Source organism: Crinia signifera, chromosome 6 (genome assembly GCF_055691185.1).
Source record: "Crinia signifera chromosome 6, ASM5569118v1, whole genome shotgun sequence".
Taxonomy (NCBI): domain Eukaryota; kingdom Metazoa; phylum Chordata; class Amphibia; order Anura; family Myobatrachidae; genus Crinia; species Crinia signifera.
Genome location: NC_139222.1, coordinates 195,345,146 through 195,367,656, shown reverse-complemented (window position 1 = coordinate 195,367,656; position 22,511 = coordinate 195,345,146). Strand labels below are relative to the sequence as shown.

Genomic DNA, 22,511 nt, shown 5'->3' with positions numbered 1-22,511 from the left:
GCACGTGAATAACAACAGAATTTGAACATTTTTAATTAAATACATTTGAAAATATTTGTTTGAGACTAGAATAAGCAGACCACATTATATAGATTAGTTTTGTACATCTGGTGGATTAAAGTCTATTTCTTTCATCAAAAATTAATCTTCTATACATATAGTACAAACAACTTGCTCTTCAGTAAATTATAATATGCTAGATACAGTAAATTAGACAATAGTAGTACAGTAGCCTTTCCACAGACAACCATGGTCCATGGTCTAAATATTACTCACTGTTTCGTTATCAACATGGGACAGATTTGTTAACCTTATTTTGAATTTATTATAATGGGAAAAAGGGGTGTTTTCACGATATTTTCACATTACTATAACCTGGGCATTTGCAACATTATTCCTGAAAGACTGCTCCAAACCCTTTCATTCTCTCTTTTTTTTTTTTTTATAAGTTTTTACCGGCATATGGTCATTAGGTTGACAGCACTAAAATAGACACACATTGGGTGGACCAATGAAGGTCAACCTGGGCCAATGTCAACACATGAAAAGGTCAACATGGGCTTAGGTTGACAGGTTATTAGGTCGACACAATCATTAGGTTGACATGGGCTAGGTCGACAGTTAAAAAGGTCGACATAGGGTTTCTCACTTTTTTTGAGCCGACATGTGCCGACAGGCGGTATTTCATGCCCTACCATCCACTAGGGCGTGGTGGGAGAATAAAATGACGTGCCTGGTGCAGCGAGCCATGCGAGTGCACCTATGCCTACTAATACCAACCCGCCAATCCTTCCCATCCCCCCTGCCCTGCACAGTCACTTATTGTGGGGGGTGACAGGAAGCAGCAGGACCATCTCCAGTGGGCGGCTGGGAGTAGCACAGCGGGCTGGAGGCGGGGTGACCGGGTTCAGGACAGTGTGTTGCCAGGCATGGCAGCAGTCGTGCTGAGCAGCGTGATGTGATGTCAGGGGTCACACTGCAGCCCAGCCACCACCATGCCGCTACAGCACACTGGGTGATATGCGTGTTGGTCACTAATCTAAGGGAGGCTACAAGAAACCTAGAAGAAAAGCCGCCTTAGAAGTGCAGAACAGCCTTCTAAGGCGGCAATCCCACATACAGGGGACAAAGGTGAATTTTGTTGTTTTCTTTACTTACTGTACAAACATTAATCAGGCAACTGTTTGACTGTTCATTTGTACAATATCCATTTATTTGTATGGAGCAGTTTTGTGCTCTTTACTCTGGGCCTGACCAAGAATCGCAACCACAACTCCAAGGACGTGCAGCAACGCCACCCTTATCACATGCTGCGGTTTTGATGTAGGTATCCCACATTTGCCCATGCCTCCTATAAGTTTACCTTGACATATTTATGTTACTTATGTTACATATAATTTCAAATATAAATAAACGGAATAGGATTACTCATCAGTGGGGAAAGATCTGGGACAACTCATCTACAGCTACCTACATCGAATACAGTTCTATGGGTTACCTAAGTGCTTAAACATCTCCACTAGGATGAATGTATTTTTTAAAACCGACAGTCATTACCATAAAGCGTCCTATCCATTGTCTGTCATTGTTCATCTCTAGCATGCTGTAAACTTTGTGACAATGTATTTTTGGTCTGACAATAACATGCCTCTCTCCACTGACATGCAAAATATTCAGCACATTCTTTTCTAATTGCCAGACAACGTATGCAGCCATATGGTGGATTCCTTCACTAGCTGCGACCAGTCTGCTATGCTGCAGTGACCTTATATCTTTTTTTGGAAGGATTTCTAAATTTATGTTAAAAATAAATGAAAGCTTGTCGCAAGAGCTATCCAACAGTTGAGTGCACTGACATTACCGCTGAAAAAGGACACCTATCTCTCCCGGACCTTGCCGCAGCTTTGCTTTTTCAGCACTGCTGCAATACACAAACTGCTGCACAGTGATTATTAGAGTGAGGGCCTGCCAAAATGTCATTCCGGATCTCTTCTCTGCTCAGCCAACTGTTAACTTGCTATTTTTATATTGCACATAATACATACTTGCCTACTTTTGAAAACTAGTTTCAGGGAGATTATAGTTGGTAATAGAAATTTGCACAGCGCCCCACTGAGGGGGCGTGTCATGCTCCATCCAAAGGGCGTGTCTAATTCCATATATGGAGAGATTGTGAAAACAGATTGTGAACGTGGCACCTAGAAGCGTGGGTGTGTACTGCTACATCTGAGAGGAATCTTGTAAAATGACTTACATTATATCCAAATGTAAATGAGCCCCAAAGCAGTTAGTAAGGGTTACCATTTCCCAGCACTTGCTAAAGTGCTGGGAAATTGTGCTGATGATTCAATGTAAATGTATCTATCTCTCATTCCTTCCCCCCCCCCCCCCCCAAAAAAAAATGTAACAGTGTAATGTGGGCTAGGGGAAATGAGGGAGATTGCTAGACTAATGAGGGAGATATACATACTATGGTGCCCATACACGGTGCGATTAGCACTGTGCATTTTGTTCAAAGTGCATGCGATGGGCTAAAGTACGGACAACACATACTTTATGTGCTGCGCGATGGGATGTGCACGGGAGCACGCATCTCATTGCATCTGTCCGTCACACCGTGTGTGGGCGGCAAAGATCAGTGCACATCACTTCAAGATAAATGCAGACATTTCTTTCTCAATGTTTTGGGGCCATCCATGTCCTGTCATCAGGATAAATATACAAAGGTATTTAGCTTTTTAAAATTTATCCTGAGGATGGGGAACGGTTGACTATGAAACGCTGAGAAAGTAAAGTCTGCATTTAAAAATTCTTATTTGCCGTAGAATGATTTTCCAATCTAGGGTATTACACACTGGGATATTACACTTATATTACATATATATACTGAGCAAATACACATACATACATACACTCACACACCCATAAATAAATAAATACATACATACATACACATCATAACCTAGACAAATATAGTAAGTATATATACACATACACACAAGATAGATACTTACATATACACATTCACAAACATACACTAGACATACATAGCAATAGCGGGATGCGGTCATTTGGTCTACTGCATTATGGTCGACAGTCATTAGGTCGAATCCATTAGGTCGACATGCTAAAAGGTCGACATGACTCTAGGTCGACATGGGAAAAGGTCGACATGATTCTAGTTCGAAAGGTCATTAGTTCGACAGGTCATTAGTTCGACAAGGTCATTAGTTCGACATTGTCTATGTCGACATTCACAAGGTCGACATGGAGTTTTTCACTGTTTTTTGAGCCAACATGTGCCGACAGGCGGTATTTCATGCCCTACCATCCACTAGGGCGTGGTGGGAGAATAAAATAGTGTGCCGAGCGTAGCGAGGCACCGTGCCCGACGCATCGCGAGCGCAGCGAGCGATGCGAGGGGATGCAGTGCACTTTAAACTGTGTCCATGTCGACTGTGTTGACATTCAGGTAAAAAAACAGTGAAAAAACCCATGTCGACCTTGTGAATGTCGACATAGACAATGTCGAACTAATGACCTTGTCGAACTAATGACCTGTCGAACTAATGACCTTTCGACCTAGAATCATGTCGACCTTTTCCCATGTCGACCTTTTAGCATGTCGACCTAATGGATTCGACCTAATGACTTTCGACCATAATGCAATAGACCAAATGATCCCAACCCGCAATAGCATATATACATACATATTCTCACTTATAGCGTACATTGTTATGGTATTTTATATCTACAATGTGTAGTTCTACAGTCATATGGTCAACCACGAATGGTCGACAGTGAAAAGGTCGACAGGGTCCTAAGGTCGAAAGTGAAAAGGTTGACAGGGTCCAAAGGTTGAAAGTGAAACGGTCAACAGGGTCCAAAGGTCCAAAGTGAAAAGCTCGACAGGGTCCAAAGGTCCAAAGTGAAAAGGTCGACAGGGTCCAAAGGTCAACCGTGAAAAGGTCGACTTGTTCAAAAGGTCGACAGTGAAAAGGTTGACATGGTCAAAATGTCGACATGAGGTTTTCATTTTTTGGGCGTCTATGTCGACAAAGGTCGGCATGGACACCATCTAAGTGACCTTTTGACCATGTCGAATTTTTGACCCTGTCAACCTTTTCACTGTCAACCTTTGGACCCTGTCAACTTTTTGACTGTCACCCTTTGACCCTGTCGACCTTTTGTCTGTCGACCAATAGCGGTCGACTTTATAACTGTCGACCTAGAGTCAATCTATCAGGAGTTGGGGTGTCTGCGCAGGGGCACAGACACCTCAACCTCAGCCTAGTGCAGTGGTTCCCAAACTGTGTGCCTAGGCACCCTGGGGTGCCTCAGGACATGTACAGGGGTGCCTTGGGTTGGTGGACCAGGATCAATTCATAATAGTTATGTGCAATGTAACAGGCAAAACCAGTGCTTGTGGCTGCCAGTCATAACATATGTGGACAAACAGGAGCAAATCCTGCCCCTCACCAGAGAACTGCAACATATAAACACAATGTACTTACTTTTATATATTTTCCTGAATTTCTCAATAAGAAACATTTGGCCTAGGGGTGCCTTGAAAACATTTTGATGCTCTAGGGTGCCGTGATTCAAAAAAGTTTGGGAACCCCTGGCCTAGTGTATGGGGGCCTTATGGCAGTAATGCTAACCATTACATCATCCGTACTGTCCATATAAATACTTCCTCTTACAGACATGTAAAGTAATGCTGTTCCTTTGTGCTAAAACAGATTACCTATTGTTCAAATATATATATATATATATATATATATAAGTTTACATTCAAAGCTGATCTATACCAGAACATAATTGTAAATAAACTGTGTGTATTCAAGTGTACTTGCAACTCATTCAAGCCTAAAATGTGCTAATGCAAATATACCCTGAGGATGGGAACAAAATGCCCATGTTAAAGTGAATTAATGTGTGTTTAAAAGGACATTTCAAATAGCATGTTCCAATTTACACGTAATGTAAAAGAGTGCATGCTGACATTATCATTTCCATTTCACTACAATTGTATATTAAACTAATAAGCCTTCAGACATTTTTAATTCTCTCTGCTCAACCCCAATTAATAGAGTACGTGCAAACAACCCTTCCACCTGACCTGTCCATATTCAAGCAGAAATGTTCTAGTGGGCATAGGAATATTATCCCCCGGAAGGTGTAGGGGCAGCATCCCAGGCGGTCATACAGTGACTAGTCACATTATTGGATTCAAGTGGCTAAAACTCAGCAAATAACAGCACAGACAGCTCAGAGTCACTTAAGGAGAACTTAACAGCTATTAATCGGATTATCTGCGGCTTTTCTGGTACAGACCATGTGCTGGACGAATCCTGTTACTTGTTAACCTTCTGTTGGAGTAGCATCCAGGGTGACAGAGCTAATGGTCCGCCTATTATTAATCACTGCATATTTGCCACATCAATTGCCATTTCATTTTAAATCAAATCACTTTTACAAATATCAAGTTGGAAAAAATTTATTCAAACACAATGCATACTGTACATCAAGCTTCTCCATATTAATGTGGGAAAGTTCCGCAGTCCTGAGGCGGTTGCTTCACTCATAGCAGGCAGTAGGCACTGAGAACACCAGCCCAAGACACATTCTGCAATGTAGGGTGGTTTTAGCGAAGGGGATAGGACTTTAGAAGTATCCCTAAATTGACACACCGGACATGAGACGCACTAATTATTACGCACCCATTCATGCTTTTTTTCTATAGACATTCGATAACTGTCCCAGTTTCCAGTGTTGGGATGTATGCAGTAAGGGGGAGGAGCTTTGTGATTATACATTGCAACTCTGATATAACAGTACACAGTATATGTTCTTCCTTGGCCAGTAGATGAAACATATCTATTTATAAATATACGAAATAGAGTATGCAAAAGTAGAGTATAGACATGTGGAGCCAAGTATCCAAAGCTGAACAAACCGACTCCTTTTTAACACATGCTGAACCGGGGGGGGGGGGGGGAGAGGACACAACCTTGGTCAGCCAAGTCTCAGCACCTGCGCAATTGATCTGGCAGGAGGTGGGACTAGAGCGTGTGCATAAGTGTCATGGAATCATGTATGCGCATAAAATCAGCTTCTATGGACTGCATCGGCTGCAGCCCTTATAAGCTGGATAGGGCTACCCAAAAGGCACGGAGTGGCTTCCAACAGGAAGTGCACTCTGCTAATCGTATACTGAGCTGGCAGTCCAAGATGAAGAAAGACGCACGTTATGAGTGATCAACATACATATCTGAAGCTGGCATAGCGTACATTATAGAGAATAAGCACAGAAAGCACTAGCAACCACAGCAGCAATATGTCAACATTTTCTTTACAAATAGTGTACTTACATTGTCCATTGTAACTTTTCATTCTTTATCGAGCTGTACAAGGCCTTGGAGAAAAAGAAAACACAAATAAATAAATAAATAAATAAATAGAAGTTCAATGTTTAATATCTTAGACAAAAGCTATACAATTATAAGACATTCTGAATCTGGGGATAGACTTCTTTGTAATTGCGCACTGTTGTAACAACAACTGGTTTGATCAATCGCTCTTTGTATATGTTCATTATTTGTTCACTGCATGAAAATGGATGGAAAACAATGTGGATCATTTGTTTTGGTTATTTTGCTCATCCATGCAATTGTCGTTCAGCAAACTTCAGGCGATTAATGGAGAGTAACCACTTATATCCTATATGGAGGTGCTCCAATTATTAGAATATCGCTCTGTTTGTGCGTATTTGTTGCACTACTGTACAGCATAGAACCAGGCTTGCCTAACGGGAGGCTCCCGACTTTCAATTGAGCCTCCTGCTGCCCTGTAAAGCCCCACAGTCCTCCCGATTTCTGGGGCACCTCCAGTAAAATATGGACTGCACATGCGTCTACTAATTTTTGTAGTGTGTAAAGCTGGCCATACACTTGAAGATTTTTTTGCACAATCTGGCTGGTTGGAACAAAAATCTGGTAATTTATGAGCGCAAATGACAGTTAACCATTTGCTTTGAAATGCTGGAAAAACTGACAAAAACATTCAAAAATCATTCAAATATTACCAGATTTTTGTTCCAACCAGCCAGATTGCGCAATAAATAGCCAAGTGTATGGCCAGTTTAAGGGTCATTGCCCTGTTTTTTAAGTTTTACCAGGGTCGTTGACCTGGGTTTTGTAACTCTGGTAGTCCATTTCACACTAAACAAATTACTAATGACTGTCAGGATCCCGACTGTCGGAACCCTATACCACAGCCATACATCCCACCCTTTCAGTTTAGTACATCCCGCCCACTTACTCCTTACTATCAATAATCCAGCCTCAAGGCCCATACACACTGGGCGACTTTGAGCTTTAAAGTCGCTCAAAACACCCAGTTTGAGCGACTTTCAGCTCGAAGCCACCCAGTGTGTATGCTCCGGTGATGAGCGGTGAGTGTGCTGCATCATCACCAGGAAAGCCGCTCACCCTGCTGGTTATACCAGCAGATGAGCTGCTTTGAGGACGGCGGACGGCTTTGCATAGCTCTGCACTATGCGGCCATTCCGGGAGGGTAGGCAACCTTGGGCTACTGTCCTTGGTAGTTCTGGGTAGTGTTTACATGTAGTCAGATTATAAACACGTATGTCCTGTAGCAGTGGTAGCAATGGGAGGATCAGCCCAAGCGTAACACTGTACACAGAAACAGTTGCAGTTCATATATGATTTATATTACAAATAGTACTTGTAACATTGTATAAAGAGAGGAAATCACATGGTAACATACCACTTAAGTAACAAATGTTGGCAAACACTGCATCGGGCAACACGCCTTAAACATCCACGACGATTCACACTGACTAATGTAACTAACGTCCACAGTCCTTCATTTGTGCGGTGCCACCTGTGTAATGTTTGGTTTTCTTAATCTGAGTTAATCTCAGTGGTGTCATAAAACACCTTAGGAAAGGTAATGGGGGGATTCAATGTTTGATTCCGACTGTTGGAATCATGGCCAGTGCGACTGTGGGCATTCAACTGTCATAAGTTACATGGAGACTAATCACCATCATTGATAGGCTGGGTACAATGAGGCCTTTTTCATTGTTACCGTGTGTAAATCATGCAATGTCAGGGCTTGTTTCACATGGCACTTTACCAGCAGTTCAGTAATAGGCAGGTGGATGAATGAATCCGCCTCCCACACAAACACCCACCCATCCACCCACCCCCATGCTACCCCTGTGAAAGGCATCACTGTCATGACCAAGACACACTGTGACTCAGAAATGCATCACGTTTCCTTTCCAGCGTGTCTTTGCTTGACCTGCATTCATTTGAGAAAAGGTAGGAATATTTTCAAATGTTGGTCGGAAGGACCGGTGATCTCTATGGTTAAATACATTTTCCAAGTAATGTTCATGTCGTTTCCAGCCCGGAAGTGAATCATACTGTAAGTAAATTACAATGTGTATCAGCCCATAGAGCGTGTTAATGCTAGGTTTACAAATCAGTGAAGGAGAAGTGAAGGGTAGCGAGAGCAGCCCTGGATATTTCTGGCGTAAGGAATGTCCCTGTCATATATGCTCTCATATTGTCACTATTACTAATGACCTTACACCACATCTCTCCAGCTACTGTGCACTCACCCCAGGCTGCCTATATTGTTTCCAGTAACCATACATGGGCATCACACCTACATTTCACCATGTTATACAGTTGTTAATAGGAAACAACTATAAAGGTAGAAAAATAAGTTGCTAACATACAAACTGTGCACAAAATATAATTATGATCTTCAGCAAACAAGCATCAAGCATCACAGGCATGTTTAAATTGCTGTACTGTCTTAAGCCCCATACATATTATCCAACAGTGGCCATGGGCAGCCGATAATGGGGCAGATGTATTAAGCCTGGTGAAGAGATAAACTGGAGATAAAGTGGAAGGAGATAACACACCAGCCAATCAGATCCCAACTGTCATATTTCAAACACAGCTGATTGGCTGGTGTGTTAACTCTTCCAAGTTATCTCCACTTTATCTCCAGTTTATCTCTTCTCCAGGCTTAATACATCTACACACTGAACTGCCGATACCATTCAATGACGTCACTGGAACACACAGAACATCATCTGGTTATATTGCCAAATTGACGTGCATGTTCGGTAGATCTCAATCATCATTAGTGACGTACGGGAGCACGCATGGTTAAAGATTTGTGTGTCCACACTACACGATATTGTGAACATTATCACTCAGAAGCTCCTTTCTGAGCAAATTTTGTTAACAATATCGCCTAGTGTGTATGTACAGAGCAGAGATTTTCAATCATTTTTTCCTTGCGGCACACTAAATAAGTGTGAGATCCCCACAGGGCAAACCTATTGGCCCCCATATAAAAATCAGTTACACTTGTCCCCACAGGCAACGAAAATAAAATACATTGGCCCTTTACATGAAAAGAAGAGACCAGTAAATAACACTTGAACTGGTGGTGGCTGTAAACTGGTTTGGGCATCTTTAGATCTGTGGGGCACACTTGAGAACCGCTCAAGGCACACTAGTGTGCCACGGCACAGTGGTTGAATAACACTGCCATAGAGTGTCGATTTATCACCATCCATATCAGACAATGCAGGTGTGCTCTGATAACTTTGGCCCAACTCACAATGCGATAATGACTACATTGTGCAGATGTATCAATTATTGCATGCAGGGACAGAACTTGCGATAAAGCTCTGTCCCTGCAATGGGTCTCCGCGGCACTATCAGGGTTTTTTCTGAAAAAATACCCAAACGCTATACTGTGTCAATAAGATTTGTTTGGCATGATCAAAGTAAATCCATGCCTTTTTGGCATCCTATAACTTGTTTAATTTAAGATATTCCTTTCCTTAACGCTTTCATTTAATAGGGTTTTGTGCAGCGCTATATTTGCTCTTTTTCAGTTCTCTGGAATTGCACCTGTAGCTAGGGACTGGATGCATAATTCTGTTAGCTCTGCTACCAGCACATCTTCAAGCTCTTTCAGTATTCCTGGATGTATCTTCAGGGGCACCGACAGATTGGCCAGGCACTGGTAAAATGGAGGGGTGTGGCTACCAGGAGGGGCAAGGCCACAACTCTGAGAAAAAAAAACCTAATTTGTGCAGGCGGTTGCCGGTGGGGATGAGGGAGAGAGGGGACAGGCTGCTTCCGCCTCTCTCCCCAGATCAGCACACAGCACTGAGCAGCGTGTGCTGAGCTGGGGGGAGAGGCTGCGCTGCGACAGTAACTGGTCATCTCTCTCCCTACTACCTGGCTCCCTGCAACGGGGGAGCAGGACCCGGGAGCCTTCATCAGACCCAGGCCCGGGTAAAAAGTACCTGCTCCCCTCCCACCCTCGGTGCCACTGTGTATCTCTCAGTTTTTACAGTGTTATGGGTGAACAGTCTGTTAGTTCTGCTGAATGTTGAAATTAAAGTTTTTTTACAGTTACGGTTCTAAAACAAATTCATTAAAAATAAAACAGTGACAACCAACACCTGTTTAATGTTACCTATATTGTGATATTAATATACATACACCTTGAAAAAGACTCTGCACAGTGTCGAAACCGGTCAATATTTGTGGACTACAGATGGACTTTTCTTTGGACTTCAAGCTTTGGTGCAGCGCCTCCAGGGACACCTGTGTTGGGAAACATACTTACGCTTGTTTTGTCTACATTCATTTGTGGGCAAAAACATTTGGTGAGAGTCCATTTTTCTTGTACCTCTGTACCATGCTGTTTTAAAATTATTTTATTAAATTGTATTACACTATGATGTTGTTTTAATTTATATTTCCTATCTGAGTGACTGCCCTGGGATGTGGAGGAATCTAAAATTGGTGACAGGAGTTTGTCCCCTCATTAAACGCTAATATCTACTCCCTAAGTAGACCATTATCTTTGGTACGGACCACCTGAATATCTGTGTGTGTGATTTTATGCTAATGTCATACAGTATTACACTATTTGTATTTTTCCTATTTTCCTTTTGGGTAATACCTGTTTGGGAAGGAAAGAAAAACTTTGTTTGAATTATAAGCACCAGAGGAACACTTCCATATCTTTTCTTGATACGATATTAAAATATATTCAAAATTGTAATGTGAAGCCTGGAGCAGATTTCAATAGGAGGAGGCCCATGTGCTCTCTCTGTCCTGGTCCCTTCCTTTCTAGCAGGTGAGGTCAGTGACACAGAGCCTTAGGTGGCGTGCAAATCTACATTTCCTGGAATTGTCCTTACTGCACAACACATGGTGTTAAGAGTGACTGTAACTGCTGCAGGACTCCAAAGAGGTGATTAGAGGTTGGCATAATCTGCCTCATCAGTAGTAGCGCGCACCATTCAGAATTCTAGTCACTACAATTATTTATATTTTAGGATTTATATAGTGCACATATACAGAGAATACTTGGCCATTCACATCAGTCCCTGCACCAGTTGTACTTACAATCAATACAAAATGCATTTTATATACACACACACACACCTATATACATATACTAGTTGTTTTTTTGCCAGCAGTTATCTCATACATTATACGAGAACAGTGACCCTTTTGGAGTGTAGGAGGAAACCCATGCAAGTACTTTATACAGTTTGAGCCTAGGGATTAGAACACAAGACCTCAGTGCCATGCAGCAGTTATGCTGACCACTGCACATCCATAATGCATATGAACATAGTCTCCCGCCCCCCACAATATGTAATAAGTAATTTTCCCATACATTATACCAGAACAGTGACCCAATGTGATAAACCATTGCATTGGTCTGTCCCCACACAATAGGTCAGCTCATTAACCCTAAGCATTACCCATATCTGTAACCAGTGCATACTGCTTAACTTCCCAATGTCCCTATGGACATCTGGTGGCATCATAACACCATGTTGAGGACATGCTGAATGCTTTAGAATCACTAGACCACCCACATCCACGCCCGTAAAAAAGAACCTCCCATTACACACTATGAGACACCCAAAATCTATGGCAGTTGAGAAAAGGTGCCTTCAATTAATGCCATTGGGAAGACACACAGCACCCACCAAACTATTCTCTGTCCATTGTATGTTACAGAACTGTGTACTGGGAGAACTCATATTGTAATAACTGCTACACAAAATGAGGACAGCCATGCGCGTGCCGCATCACCTCCCACTGCTCACCATGCTGTTTCAGCCACAGGAAGAATCATGTCCCACTCACACATATCACAGCTGGTTACTATTTAGGCTAACCCACATATATTTTAATGAATAATAGCTGCGGCAGACAATAGTGGCTGCAGTGACACTGCAGGGCTATAATGCGTGTACCTATTAGACATACATATACAGAAATGCTATACAATATTACTTGATTACATTAGTACTCAGTGCTAATTGAACATACTGGCCCAAATGTAATAGGGTGAGAGTTTCAGAAAGTGAGAGATTTTGGGAGAGTTTTCCCATTTTTTTTAAAGCAGCAATCAATTACATGGCAAAATCAACCTGGTTTTGCAGTGTAATTGATTGCGGCTTTAAAAAAAATGGGAAAACTCTCCCAAAATCCCTCACTTTCTGAAACTCTCACCCTATTACATTTGGCCCTTAGTGTTTTTTTGTCTTTCAAGCTAATAAGTTATTATTAATGCTTTTCTTCTGAAAACAGTTCCATCAGATTTCAGTAGGCCTACCACTGTACATGATAGGTGGATCAGCAAGAGCATCAATCAGAGTGTCCCATTTCTTTACCTCCACAGAGAAAATGGTCAGCTTGCACATGAATGAAGATTGTAAGGGAGACTATTACATGATCCACCGTATTGAGGGAAGATGCGCAGCTAATAATTTCTGTCTGTTATTACCAGCGGCCTGTCATCTTGCACGGATACTCCACGTGACCAAGTCCTACCTGCTGCATTATAATGCAGCTTGTGAGAGAAATTGCTCAGCTTGATGAAACATGAGGTACAAGCAAGGCTCTGTGGGCTCTCATCTACAGCGTCGCTAAGCAACTTCCTCCAATCTGACGCACTACATAATGGACTGATATTTTTATCATTTACTTATAATACATGTATGCTCGCAGCCTTCACAAACAGTCACATTTTCTCTATGCTGCAGGTGGAGATGAAAAAATACCCCATGAACCCATGCCTACAGTAGAAACAGAACAATGCAGTAATGTTCTAACATGGAATAAAGTAGCTTATCCTTGTATAACCCTTTGAGGGCAACATCTCTGTGAAATTTTCAAATAATCCGCTAAATATACCAGCGTCACTCACATTTGTTATATAAATTCAAATAAAAAATGTGTAAAAAAAATTTTTCTATCTAAAAGGTAAACATTACAGTACTCAAAGGGTTAAAGGTACAATATACTATAAAATAAAAAGTAATACCAAGTTTCCCTTATGTAAAAGTATAATGACGTCTAATCATTTTTCCTTTAAGTTTTTTTATACCTCACAATTCCCTTGCTATTGTATTTTGATCATGCTCAACCCCACCTCGTTATACTGTCTGCAACGCTCTGTAATTAAAGTATTTTCATTTGATGTGTTAAGTTAATGAACATTTATTGTAATACTAGAATTATGTAGGTCCATGATACCCAATGCAACACTGGGGTCCATGATACCCAATGCACAGATGCTGCGCTGCCCCAGAAGACAAATCTGGTTGCACTGCTGACTCCAACACTGACAGAAGCGGAGTGTTACACTTGGCTCCTGTTACTAAGGGTGAGATGCAGCAAACTTAAAAATGCAGCCAAACCTCTGAAAACGCAGTTTTCGGAGGTTTGTCTGCAGTCCCCATATGGGCCAAGCCTGGAATGTGGTACAAGGCGATGTGGTACATTCCAGGGCTTGGATGCGGTGGGCAAAGCAATTTTAAAATCAGCCTTGCCCATAGAAGCCTATGGGTTTCTTTCGCACTTTCCCTGCTATGAGGGATCCAACCAGATTCCTCCCAGGATCCCCGGCAGCACGCACGTCACTCGACGCATGTCAGATAAGACTCTGGGTGCAGAACCCGGAAGTCCTATCATCGCAAAGGACTCCTCTTACCCCAAATCTGTCCTTTGCGGAATTCTTCATGCATATGGTGTTAGTAAACACGGGTATGCATGTGGAGGCTGGCAGCTAGCATCGCAAGTTTTTGCAATGATTGCTGCATTTCGCCCTAAGAATGAGCCACTAATATTAACTACGATATTAACCCTGGCCGAAATTTTCACCAGCTGACAAAACTTGCCAGTTTTCGCTTGTTTCGGGTGAATTCCATTCGCCTATTCAATCCCAGTGCTGATTTTTTTGCCAGGGAGAATAATCCAGCAATGGCAAAAAACGTGTGTATCGTGAAATTGCCATAAATTCCTGATGTTTTCGTGAATTCGCATCCATTTTCACCAGTATATTCGGCCGTTTTCATCCATGCCGACTCCTCCCCCCCTCCCCCCCCCCCCAAAAAAAAAGTGAAATGCCATGGGAGAAAATGCCCGTGATCGAATACTGAATGGCGAATCTTTGCCGTTTTTATAACCTTGTGAAAAACTTGGCCAAGATTGAATATGGGCCTATATGAGATTATGACTATGTTAAATTTTGACGAAACTAGAACACTAGATTGTAAACAATATTTAAAAATTAACCTGACGGCACAGTCTATATTTTTACAATGGCAATCCCACAGGGGTGCGCATCGGCATAGCAAGCTGTATACATGCGATATGTGCTACGTTTTCTACCGATTATGACTTTACGCATTTCCCTGCTGTTACGTGTTGCCCGTTTCATCAGAAGGCAGTCAGAGGAAGCATAGAGTGGGATGTGCAGTGCTTTACTTCAGATTATTAAAAAAATTACTTATCACTTTTTTTAATGATCTATAAATTGATCTAAAATGATCAAATGATCTAAAAAACACAGGTTTTTTGGTTGGTTACATTCAAACCTGAAATTCACCTGGTTTAATCATCCACAGAACCTGTGAAAATCATAGGTTTCTCAGATTAGAGGTATGGGTTTTACGTTCAATTTGGAAAAAAGATAATAGTTTATTAAAAAGTAAATTTATAATTCAAATTAAATTGTGGTGGACGTTTTGGAAGGCAACAACTATATGGACCTGGGTAACTTCAAGAGTATGTTTTCTTTCTACAATACAAATGTTTTACTTGGTTTTTACATAGTTGCTTAACTCAGACCCTTCCCTTTTGTCTATTGCAGGTGCATCACTGTCACTGAGATACTGAAGAGTCTATTAGACTTAGATTGACACAATTCTATGAATGTTACCTTGTGGCTTTGTTCTCCACAATGTAAGGTCATTACTTACAGTACACTTTTTTATGTGACATTCTAGATCAGGGGTCCTCAAACTATTTTGCTCTGGGACCCCATCAGACAATAAAAATAATTACAGGACCCCAGCAAGTTACTGCAGAAGGCCATCACATCACATGTGTAGTCAGCCGACAGCACTTACATGGCAGCATTGTGGAGGTACAGAATGATGGGAGGAGTCTAAAAAAGCAGACAGTTCAACAGATTTTCCAGACTCCTTGAATCACTGACTGAGATTAGAAATGTCATCAGCCTGATGGTCAGCAACATGGAGTCGCGAGCCCATGCTGAGAAGGTCGGGACCCACTTTGGGGTCAGGACCCACAGTTTGAGAACCACTGTTCTAGATTATGAAACCCTTAACACAGGCTTGCGGTAATAGTTACGTCAATTCTTTGGATTAAATACTGTATCTATGCGTTTTTAAGACTCTAGCAGAATCTTGTCATCTATTTCCTACAAGTCATGTATGTACAGAGAACTATTTGAGGACAAGTGGATGAAGATGTTATGTAACAATTTTGAAAAATATAATTTCTTAATTTTAATGCATGAAGGTGCTATGACCTAGGGATCATAGTAACAATGTCATTTAAAATGTCTGTAGTCTATTTGCTGTAATTCCTTAACCCTTCCTCCAAATTGGATGTGAATACCAGTGGTTGATATGTGAAGAGCACTAGGCACTGGCTCCCCTGTTTATTTATTATGCAGGAACACACAAGCTGGCTGCCGCCACATGCAGTCCCCAGTAGCTAGATGCTGAATGGCCGTAGGGGTGGGCTGCTGACTGCCAATTTTATAACTTCCCTGGAGCCTGCCACTCAAGTGTACATGCCCCTGACAGCCCTGTACAGTATGGCCCTTATTCAGATCTGATCGCAGTACAAATTTGTGCTCAAATTGGGCAAAACCATGTGCACTGCAGGTGGGGCAGATGTAACATGTGCAGAGAGTTACATTTGGGTGGGGTGTGTTGAAACTGAAATCTAAATTGCAGTGTAAAATTAATGCTGCCCTGCACAGAAACAAAATAACTCACACAAATCTATCTCTATAAATGTTACATCTGCCCCACCTGCAGTGCACATGGTTTTGACCATTTTGAGAACAATTTGTACTGCGATCAGATCTGAATAAGGGCCTATGCCGCTGAGTGCACCCCTATAACTGACATACCGCTAACCACCCCTAAGCCAATGACACCTCTAACTGCTCCCTATGTCCCTCACTGCCCCATACTCCCTCGATTGCTCAATATGGCCCGACAGTCTTCATACTGTATGTCCCTGACATACCACTGACTGCTCACTATGCCCTTGACTGCTCCCTGTATGTCAGACACTGACCTCTGACTGATCCCCATATTTCGGAGGCACTGATCTCTGATTGCTCGCTATGTTCCTGAGACACTGGCCTCAAACACTGCACACCATCTACAATATCTTGTACCTCTTTTTTCTGCCCCTCAGGCCTATCAGGACACTTCTTAGTGTCACTATCTCCCCATAACATCACCCTCTCTCCTCTCACCCCCTGCCTCCAGAAGGCATCATCTGCTCCCTATCACCCACTGCCTCTCAATGGTATCCTCACTCACTGCCCAACGTTATTCTTTGACCTGTTGAAAATGAACGTTTTCATCACACTTCCTCACCCATTTTCCAGCCTTGTGTCATTTTTTTCTGGAATATCCTATAACTGTAACTTGAACAATTAATCAGTCCACATTTATTGACCTAATTGTAGCTGTTATTTGTCTATAAGGTTTATTACATAATAAACCATAACAATCCTATGCTTGCTTATACTAACACATAACATTGTTATACTGCTAATACATAAAAGCACTATTCATTTTGCATGCCGTTGGGGAACCATTAGGTTTTTGCTGATAATTTGCATCTAGTTTTATCTACCCTTTTTATTCCATAGCGGAATTACTAAGGCCTTATTATGACAATATGTTTACATTGTAATTCCTCTTTTTCTTGTTTTCTTGTCTCTAAAGTAAAAAATAAATGTTTTTTATTGTCTAAATGAACTTTAACCCATGCAGTTTTGTTTTTTTATGTTTGATTATTACATAATGTCTGCTTTTGTGATGATTGCACTGTGTATATTCTCTTTTTGTATGGTTGACAGTTGTATCATATTCCATAAAGAGAAAAAATATCCACAGGTGTACCGTTTGCTTTGTGATTCTGGACGAGATTCTAAAAACATGCATGGTTCAAGTTTTTTAAACCATAAAAAATAGCCCCCTCAAAATATAATGCCCAGGGATATGTCTAACTTTTCCAATCCTATTTATATACCACTTTCTACACCACAAAGCAACAAATTGAAAATAATATACAGTACATGAAGCATATCTCTTTGACCAGATCGCTTTCATTCTGAAAAATCATTCAAAATCTCTCTCTCTCTCTATATATATTATATATATATATATATATATATATATATATGTTCATTGTCAGACTGGGGAATAAAAGGCCCACTGGGGGAATGCATTGGTAGGGGCCCATGTTTAGGGGTGTGGTTAGTCTCTAAAGGTGGTGTGGCCCGGTTGCCACAGAGGCTTAGCTAACCATTAGAGCAGGACTGGGCAACACCGGCCCTCCAGATGTTGATGAACTACACATCCCAGCATGCCTTGCATCAGTTTCAGCATGGCCACATAGCAAAACTAATGCAAAGCATCCTGGGATGTGTAGTTCACTAACATCTGGAGGGCCGGTGTTGCCCAGCCCTGCATTAGAGAGGACATGGTCTGGACTCCTTGCTAAATATATGTATAGTAAATACTGATCACGCAGGCGTGATAATGCACCAGAATAGTAACAGCAATACACTGTAAATACACCACATACCTCCCAAATTTTTAAATGTCTCCGGCGGGTCCTCTGCACGCGCCTGAAATTTGGGGCGTTAGCCTGGCAGCAAGGGTGAATGGGCTACAAATCGTGTCACTCCCAAGAGGCTATACCCCTGTTTTGCTGGTGTGGGAGCATGGCCGCTACCGATGACCCCAGTCCTTCTGCCTGCGGGAATAGATGCTGTGCGCATTCATTGCTGCACAGCAGGTGAAAGGGAGAACTCCCAACTGCCCCCCTGCCACGTGATACTGCCAGCCCTGGGTGGGACGTGGGAACATCCCCGCAACAAATGGGACATTCCTGCAAATATCGGGATAGTTGGGAGGTATGCACCATAGTCCTGTGCAGTATAAGGTTATACAGATAATGTGTAATTCATATGCACAGTGTGGAACCTGATCCTTAGAGGAGGTTTTCCCTTTGCCCTTGTGGGCAAATCCTACCCTGTCTATATTGTCTTACGAAGAGCTAGCTCTTTCGTATGTTGCACATGTCTGTTTGTGCGTCACTATGATACATACCCTAAACATGTTGATTTGCATTCACAAAGAGGCCAGCTAATTATTATTTGATTGCCATATTTATACTCCTAAATATTCATAGGAAAACAATGATTTATTAATGTCAATTGGTAACTTTGGGGCCTATAAACTGTAGCACATTGAAATCTCCTACAGAATGCTCATGAGCGCTGCTCACTACTCAGGTTGGATCGCTTATGCGATCCAAACTGCACTTTTCCCAATGGTGCAATCCTTACTATCATATGCAATCATTACTGAATTAGGCCCAATGTATCAAACTCCAAAATGTGTTGCTTTTCAGTGTTTGTCCTTCTTAGTTTACAGCATCTTTATATGGCATAAACCACTACAAGCCAATGAAGGCTTTCTTGCAGGAGAGTTATATTCTGGTCCCTCTCCCACAGCATCCATCTCACAGTGGAAAAGGACACTGTATGCCCAGTATAAGTTTCCCCTTGGGAAATGTTTCACAAATGTGATACACTGCTCTGAAATGCCAGGGAAGAAACTTGCATAGACCGTGTCTATACTACCACTGGGCCTGTGGGTTATGTTTAGTACATAGTGGCAATACCTTCATTGAAAATTAAAATATTGCCCATGATAAAGATTGTTATAATACAGTGCTGTGATATTTTTAATACATAGACCCCTATATCCTTGTTCATGACAACGTCCAATTAACTTGAGCCAGGACAGGATGAATTAATCTGCTGCAGCTGTTGCTTAGCAACAGAGAGAACACAAAATGGAACAAGAATATGACAACCATCATTCAGTAGGTTATAGTATATGCAAGACATGCATATGATTATGTAAACACATTTCACTTTCTAAACAAATCACATTGCTTGTACTACCAGCTCCTCATTCTCCCCATACAGTTGTGCATGCATGTGCGCATATATACATATAGATGCATACAATTCAAATGTAAAGGACCTATTGCATCGAATGATGGGAAAATGTTTTGTTTTTTTCTCCCAGAAATAGATTTTGAATAAACTGGATAACAAAATCTAAAATATATAAAATTATAATAAAATGTTGCCAAAATTAATTGTCTACCTCATCTAATTGTGACCTTATGAGGGGGTATATATATTTAATTCTATGAATTATTTAATTCATGGTAAGGGATTTTGTATATTAACATACAGATAGCGTAGCACTGTACAACTGTATAATCTAATAACACAGTGAATACACAATGCATACCCTCCAACATGGCCCATTTCATTAGGTACAAAATGGTCTGTTTCTGGACTTCCTTATCAGTGGCAGTTGCAGAGGTGGGGCTGCAGCACAGTCCAATGGAATGTTGGAGGGTATGCACAATGATAGTTGAGACAGTACAGTCAAACTACTGTACAGTATATGGATCTGGGATTCTATGGATCAGAGATCAAGACACTACATTGGCCCAATGAGTCTTATCGGCACCAAATTCTATGTGGGCCAAAAAGCCGATTGTGCAGAGTGCCAAGATTTCCTCCCTTTGGCAGCAAGCAGCATATATTTTTTTAATAAACCAACCTGTTTTTTGCAATCTAAAAAGTCTGCTTTTAGTCTTGCATTAGGCTCATTGTCATGTTTAAAAGATGTCCTAGTGTGGAAATAGATGAGTTAACAAATAAGAAGCTTAATTATTAATGTAATGGTATTTATTAATGAATTAAATGTTTAAGTGTGCAGTCAAAAACTCAGCAGACCATAATCTTCATTACTCTCTGGTCAAATTTATGATGCTTGGCACCAATAGCTGAAGCCGCCATTAGCCAAACTACCTCTATGCTGAGAACATGACCAACGAGATTCTTCTGTTCCCCTTAGACTTATCATTGCATCTGACCAGACAATACTTTGCATGAGCACCCGAAGTCTTGGCAAGGATTTTTCTAAATATGACCCCAAAAAGTATTATTTAATAGTCTATATGCCAGAACACGTATTAGGAATTCCACAAATGGAACCAGTTAGGGCTACTTTAGAACTGCAGTTGAGTCAGTTTCTTATTGTTGGGCAGGTGTGACAGAACTTTGGGCCTTATTTTGGTTCACTCTTTCTGACAAAATCCTTCTTAGATGGACAAAACCATGTGCACTGCAGGGGGGCAGATGTAACATGTGCAGAGAGAATTAGATTTGGGTGAGTTAGTTTGTTTCTGTGCAGGGAAAATACTGGCTGCTTTATGTTTACACTTCAATATAGATCTTACTTTGAAATAAAACCCCAACCAAATCTAACTCTCTCTGCACATTTTGCATATGCTCCCCTGCAGTGCACATGGTTTTGTCCATCTAAGAAGGATTTTGTCAGAAAGAGTGAACCAAAATAAGGCCCTTTGTGAGGAAGGCTAATAAATATGTTAATTGTTAATGATTGATAAAGACAGTAATGTTGGATGAATTAATCATAGCAAAACTGGGAAAGATTGCTAGAATATTGCTTCAAATTCCATTGTATTATTAATCTTAATCTCAATAATAGTAGAGGGTTATAGCTCTGAAGAAGTCCAAAAGCAATTATGGGAAAAGGTCAGTAGAGGACTGCAATAGAGGAGAACATTTCTAGATGTTATTGGGGAAGCATGATGTGGTAAATACATTCAGAATAGACTGACAGGTAAAGATCTACTGAGGAACAGCTCAATTAGCCAGTTATTGAAGTCAAGTTAACTATATTAACCCTATGGGGGATATTCAATCTTCCCCGACAACATTGAGCAGGGTATCTCGGCAGCACAAGCCTGACATCACAAGCTGTCGGGCTCGTTCTGTCGAGAACAGTCAGGAAGCGACGAGCTGCCGGCTGCTGCTCGCCTCTTCCTGGCCGCAACTCGCGGCCACGCCCCCTTCTCGCTCCCCGGCAGGCAGGACATTGAATCCCGCCTGCAAGTTCTTGGTCGAGCTGAACGAGAACTGGACTGGGTCACGTCGGTCGAACAAGCTCGACTGCCATGACCCTCAAATTGAATACCCCCCTATGAGTGCCAAATGAATTTGGCAAAATAGGTGAAAATTGCCAAGCAAACATTTTTATTCATCATGACCTGCAATGTTTAACTTATATAGGAAATATCATCTTTGGTTACACAATATCTCATATTTGAAGTTATATAACATATGTGAGTGATGCTGGCATTTTTAGTGGATATTTTGAACATCTCTCACAGATGGCACTCATATAATCATATAAAAAGATTACCTAAAATGTAGAACTCAATGTAACAGAACTTTGCAAAAAAAAAAATACAATAAATAAAGAAGATGAAACCAGTACTAATATTTTATTTCAGTGATAAGTATTTGATGTGAGAAAGGGCGCCTGCAGGGCTGAATTTCCAATTACGCACCCTTTGGGTTGAAATTTGATGCATATAAGGATGTCTGATGGTATTTAAGGGGTAAGTGGGGAGAGACATGTATGGACATGTAAGGGGCATGTGGTGCTAGGGTCTGGTGGACATGTTAGGAACATGTGGGGAGATTTGGTGGCAGTTAATATGCATTCGGGGATGTCTGATGTGTAGGTGGTGGGTGTATGTGAAGGGCATATGGTGGCTGGCTGCATGTGGAAATATGTGAATAGGCGTGAAAGGGGCATGTGTAAGGTTTTAGTGGTATGATGGACATTTACACTTCTTTTTCTCCCCAGTTTAGTAAATCCCTCCACATTGGACCCAGTAGCAGTGTGCGCAAACAGATTATTGGGTCACAGCATTGAGATGAGA

General features: G+C 41.4%; 1 protein-coding gene across 5 annotated transcripts in view; it reads right to left on the bottom strand.

The window, feature by feature from the left end:
* Positions 1–22,511, bottom strand: part of PSD (pleckstrin and Sec7 domain containing) — a 325,459-nt gene that overhangs the window by 86,342 nt on the left and 216,606 nt on the right. For all 5 annotated transcript variants that reach the window (XM_083148518.1, XM_083148517.1, XM_083148521.1 and 2 more), the window contains one exon: positions 6,375–6,418. In XM_083148518.1, coding sequence (XP_083004644.1) covers positions 6,375–6,418 — 44 coding nt within the window. The remainder of the gene's footprint in view (positions 1–6,374; positions 6,419–22,511) is intronic.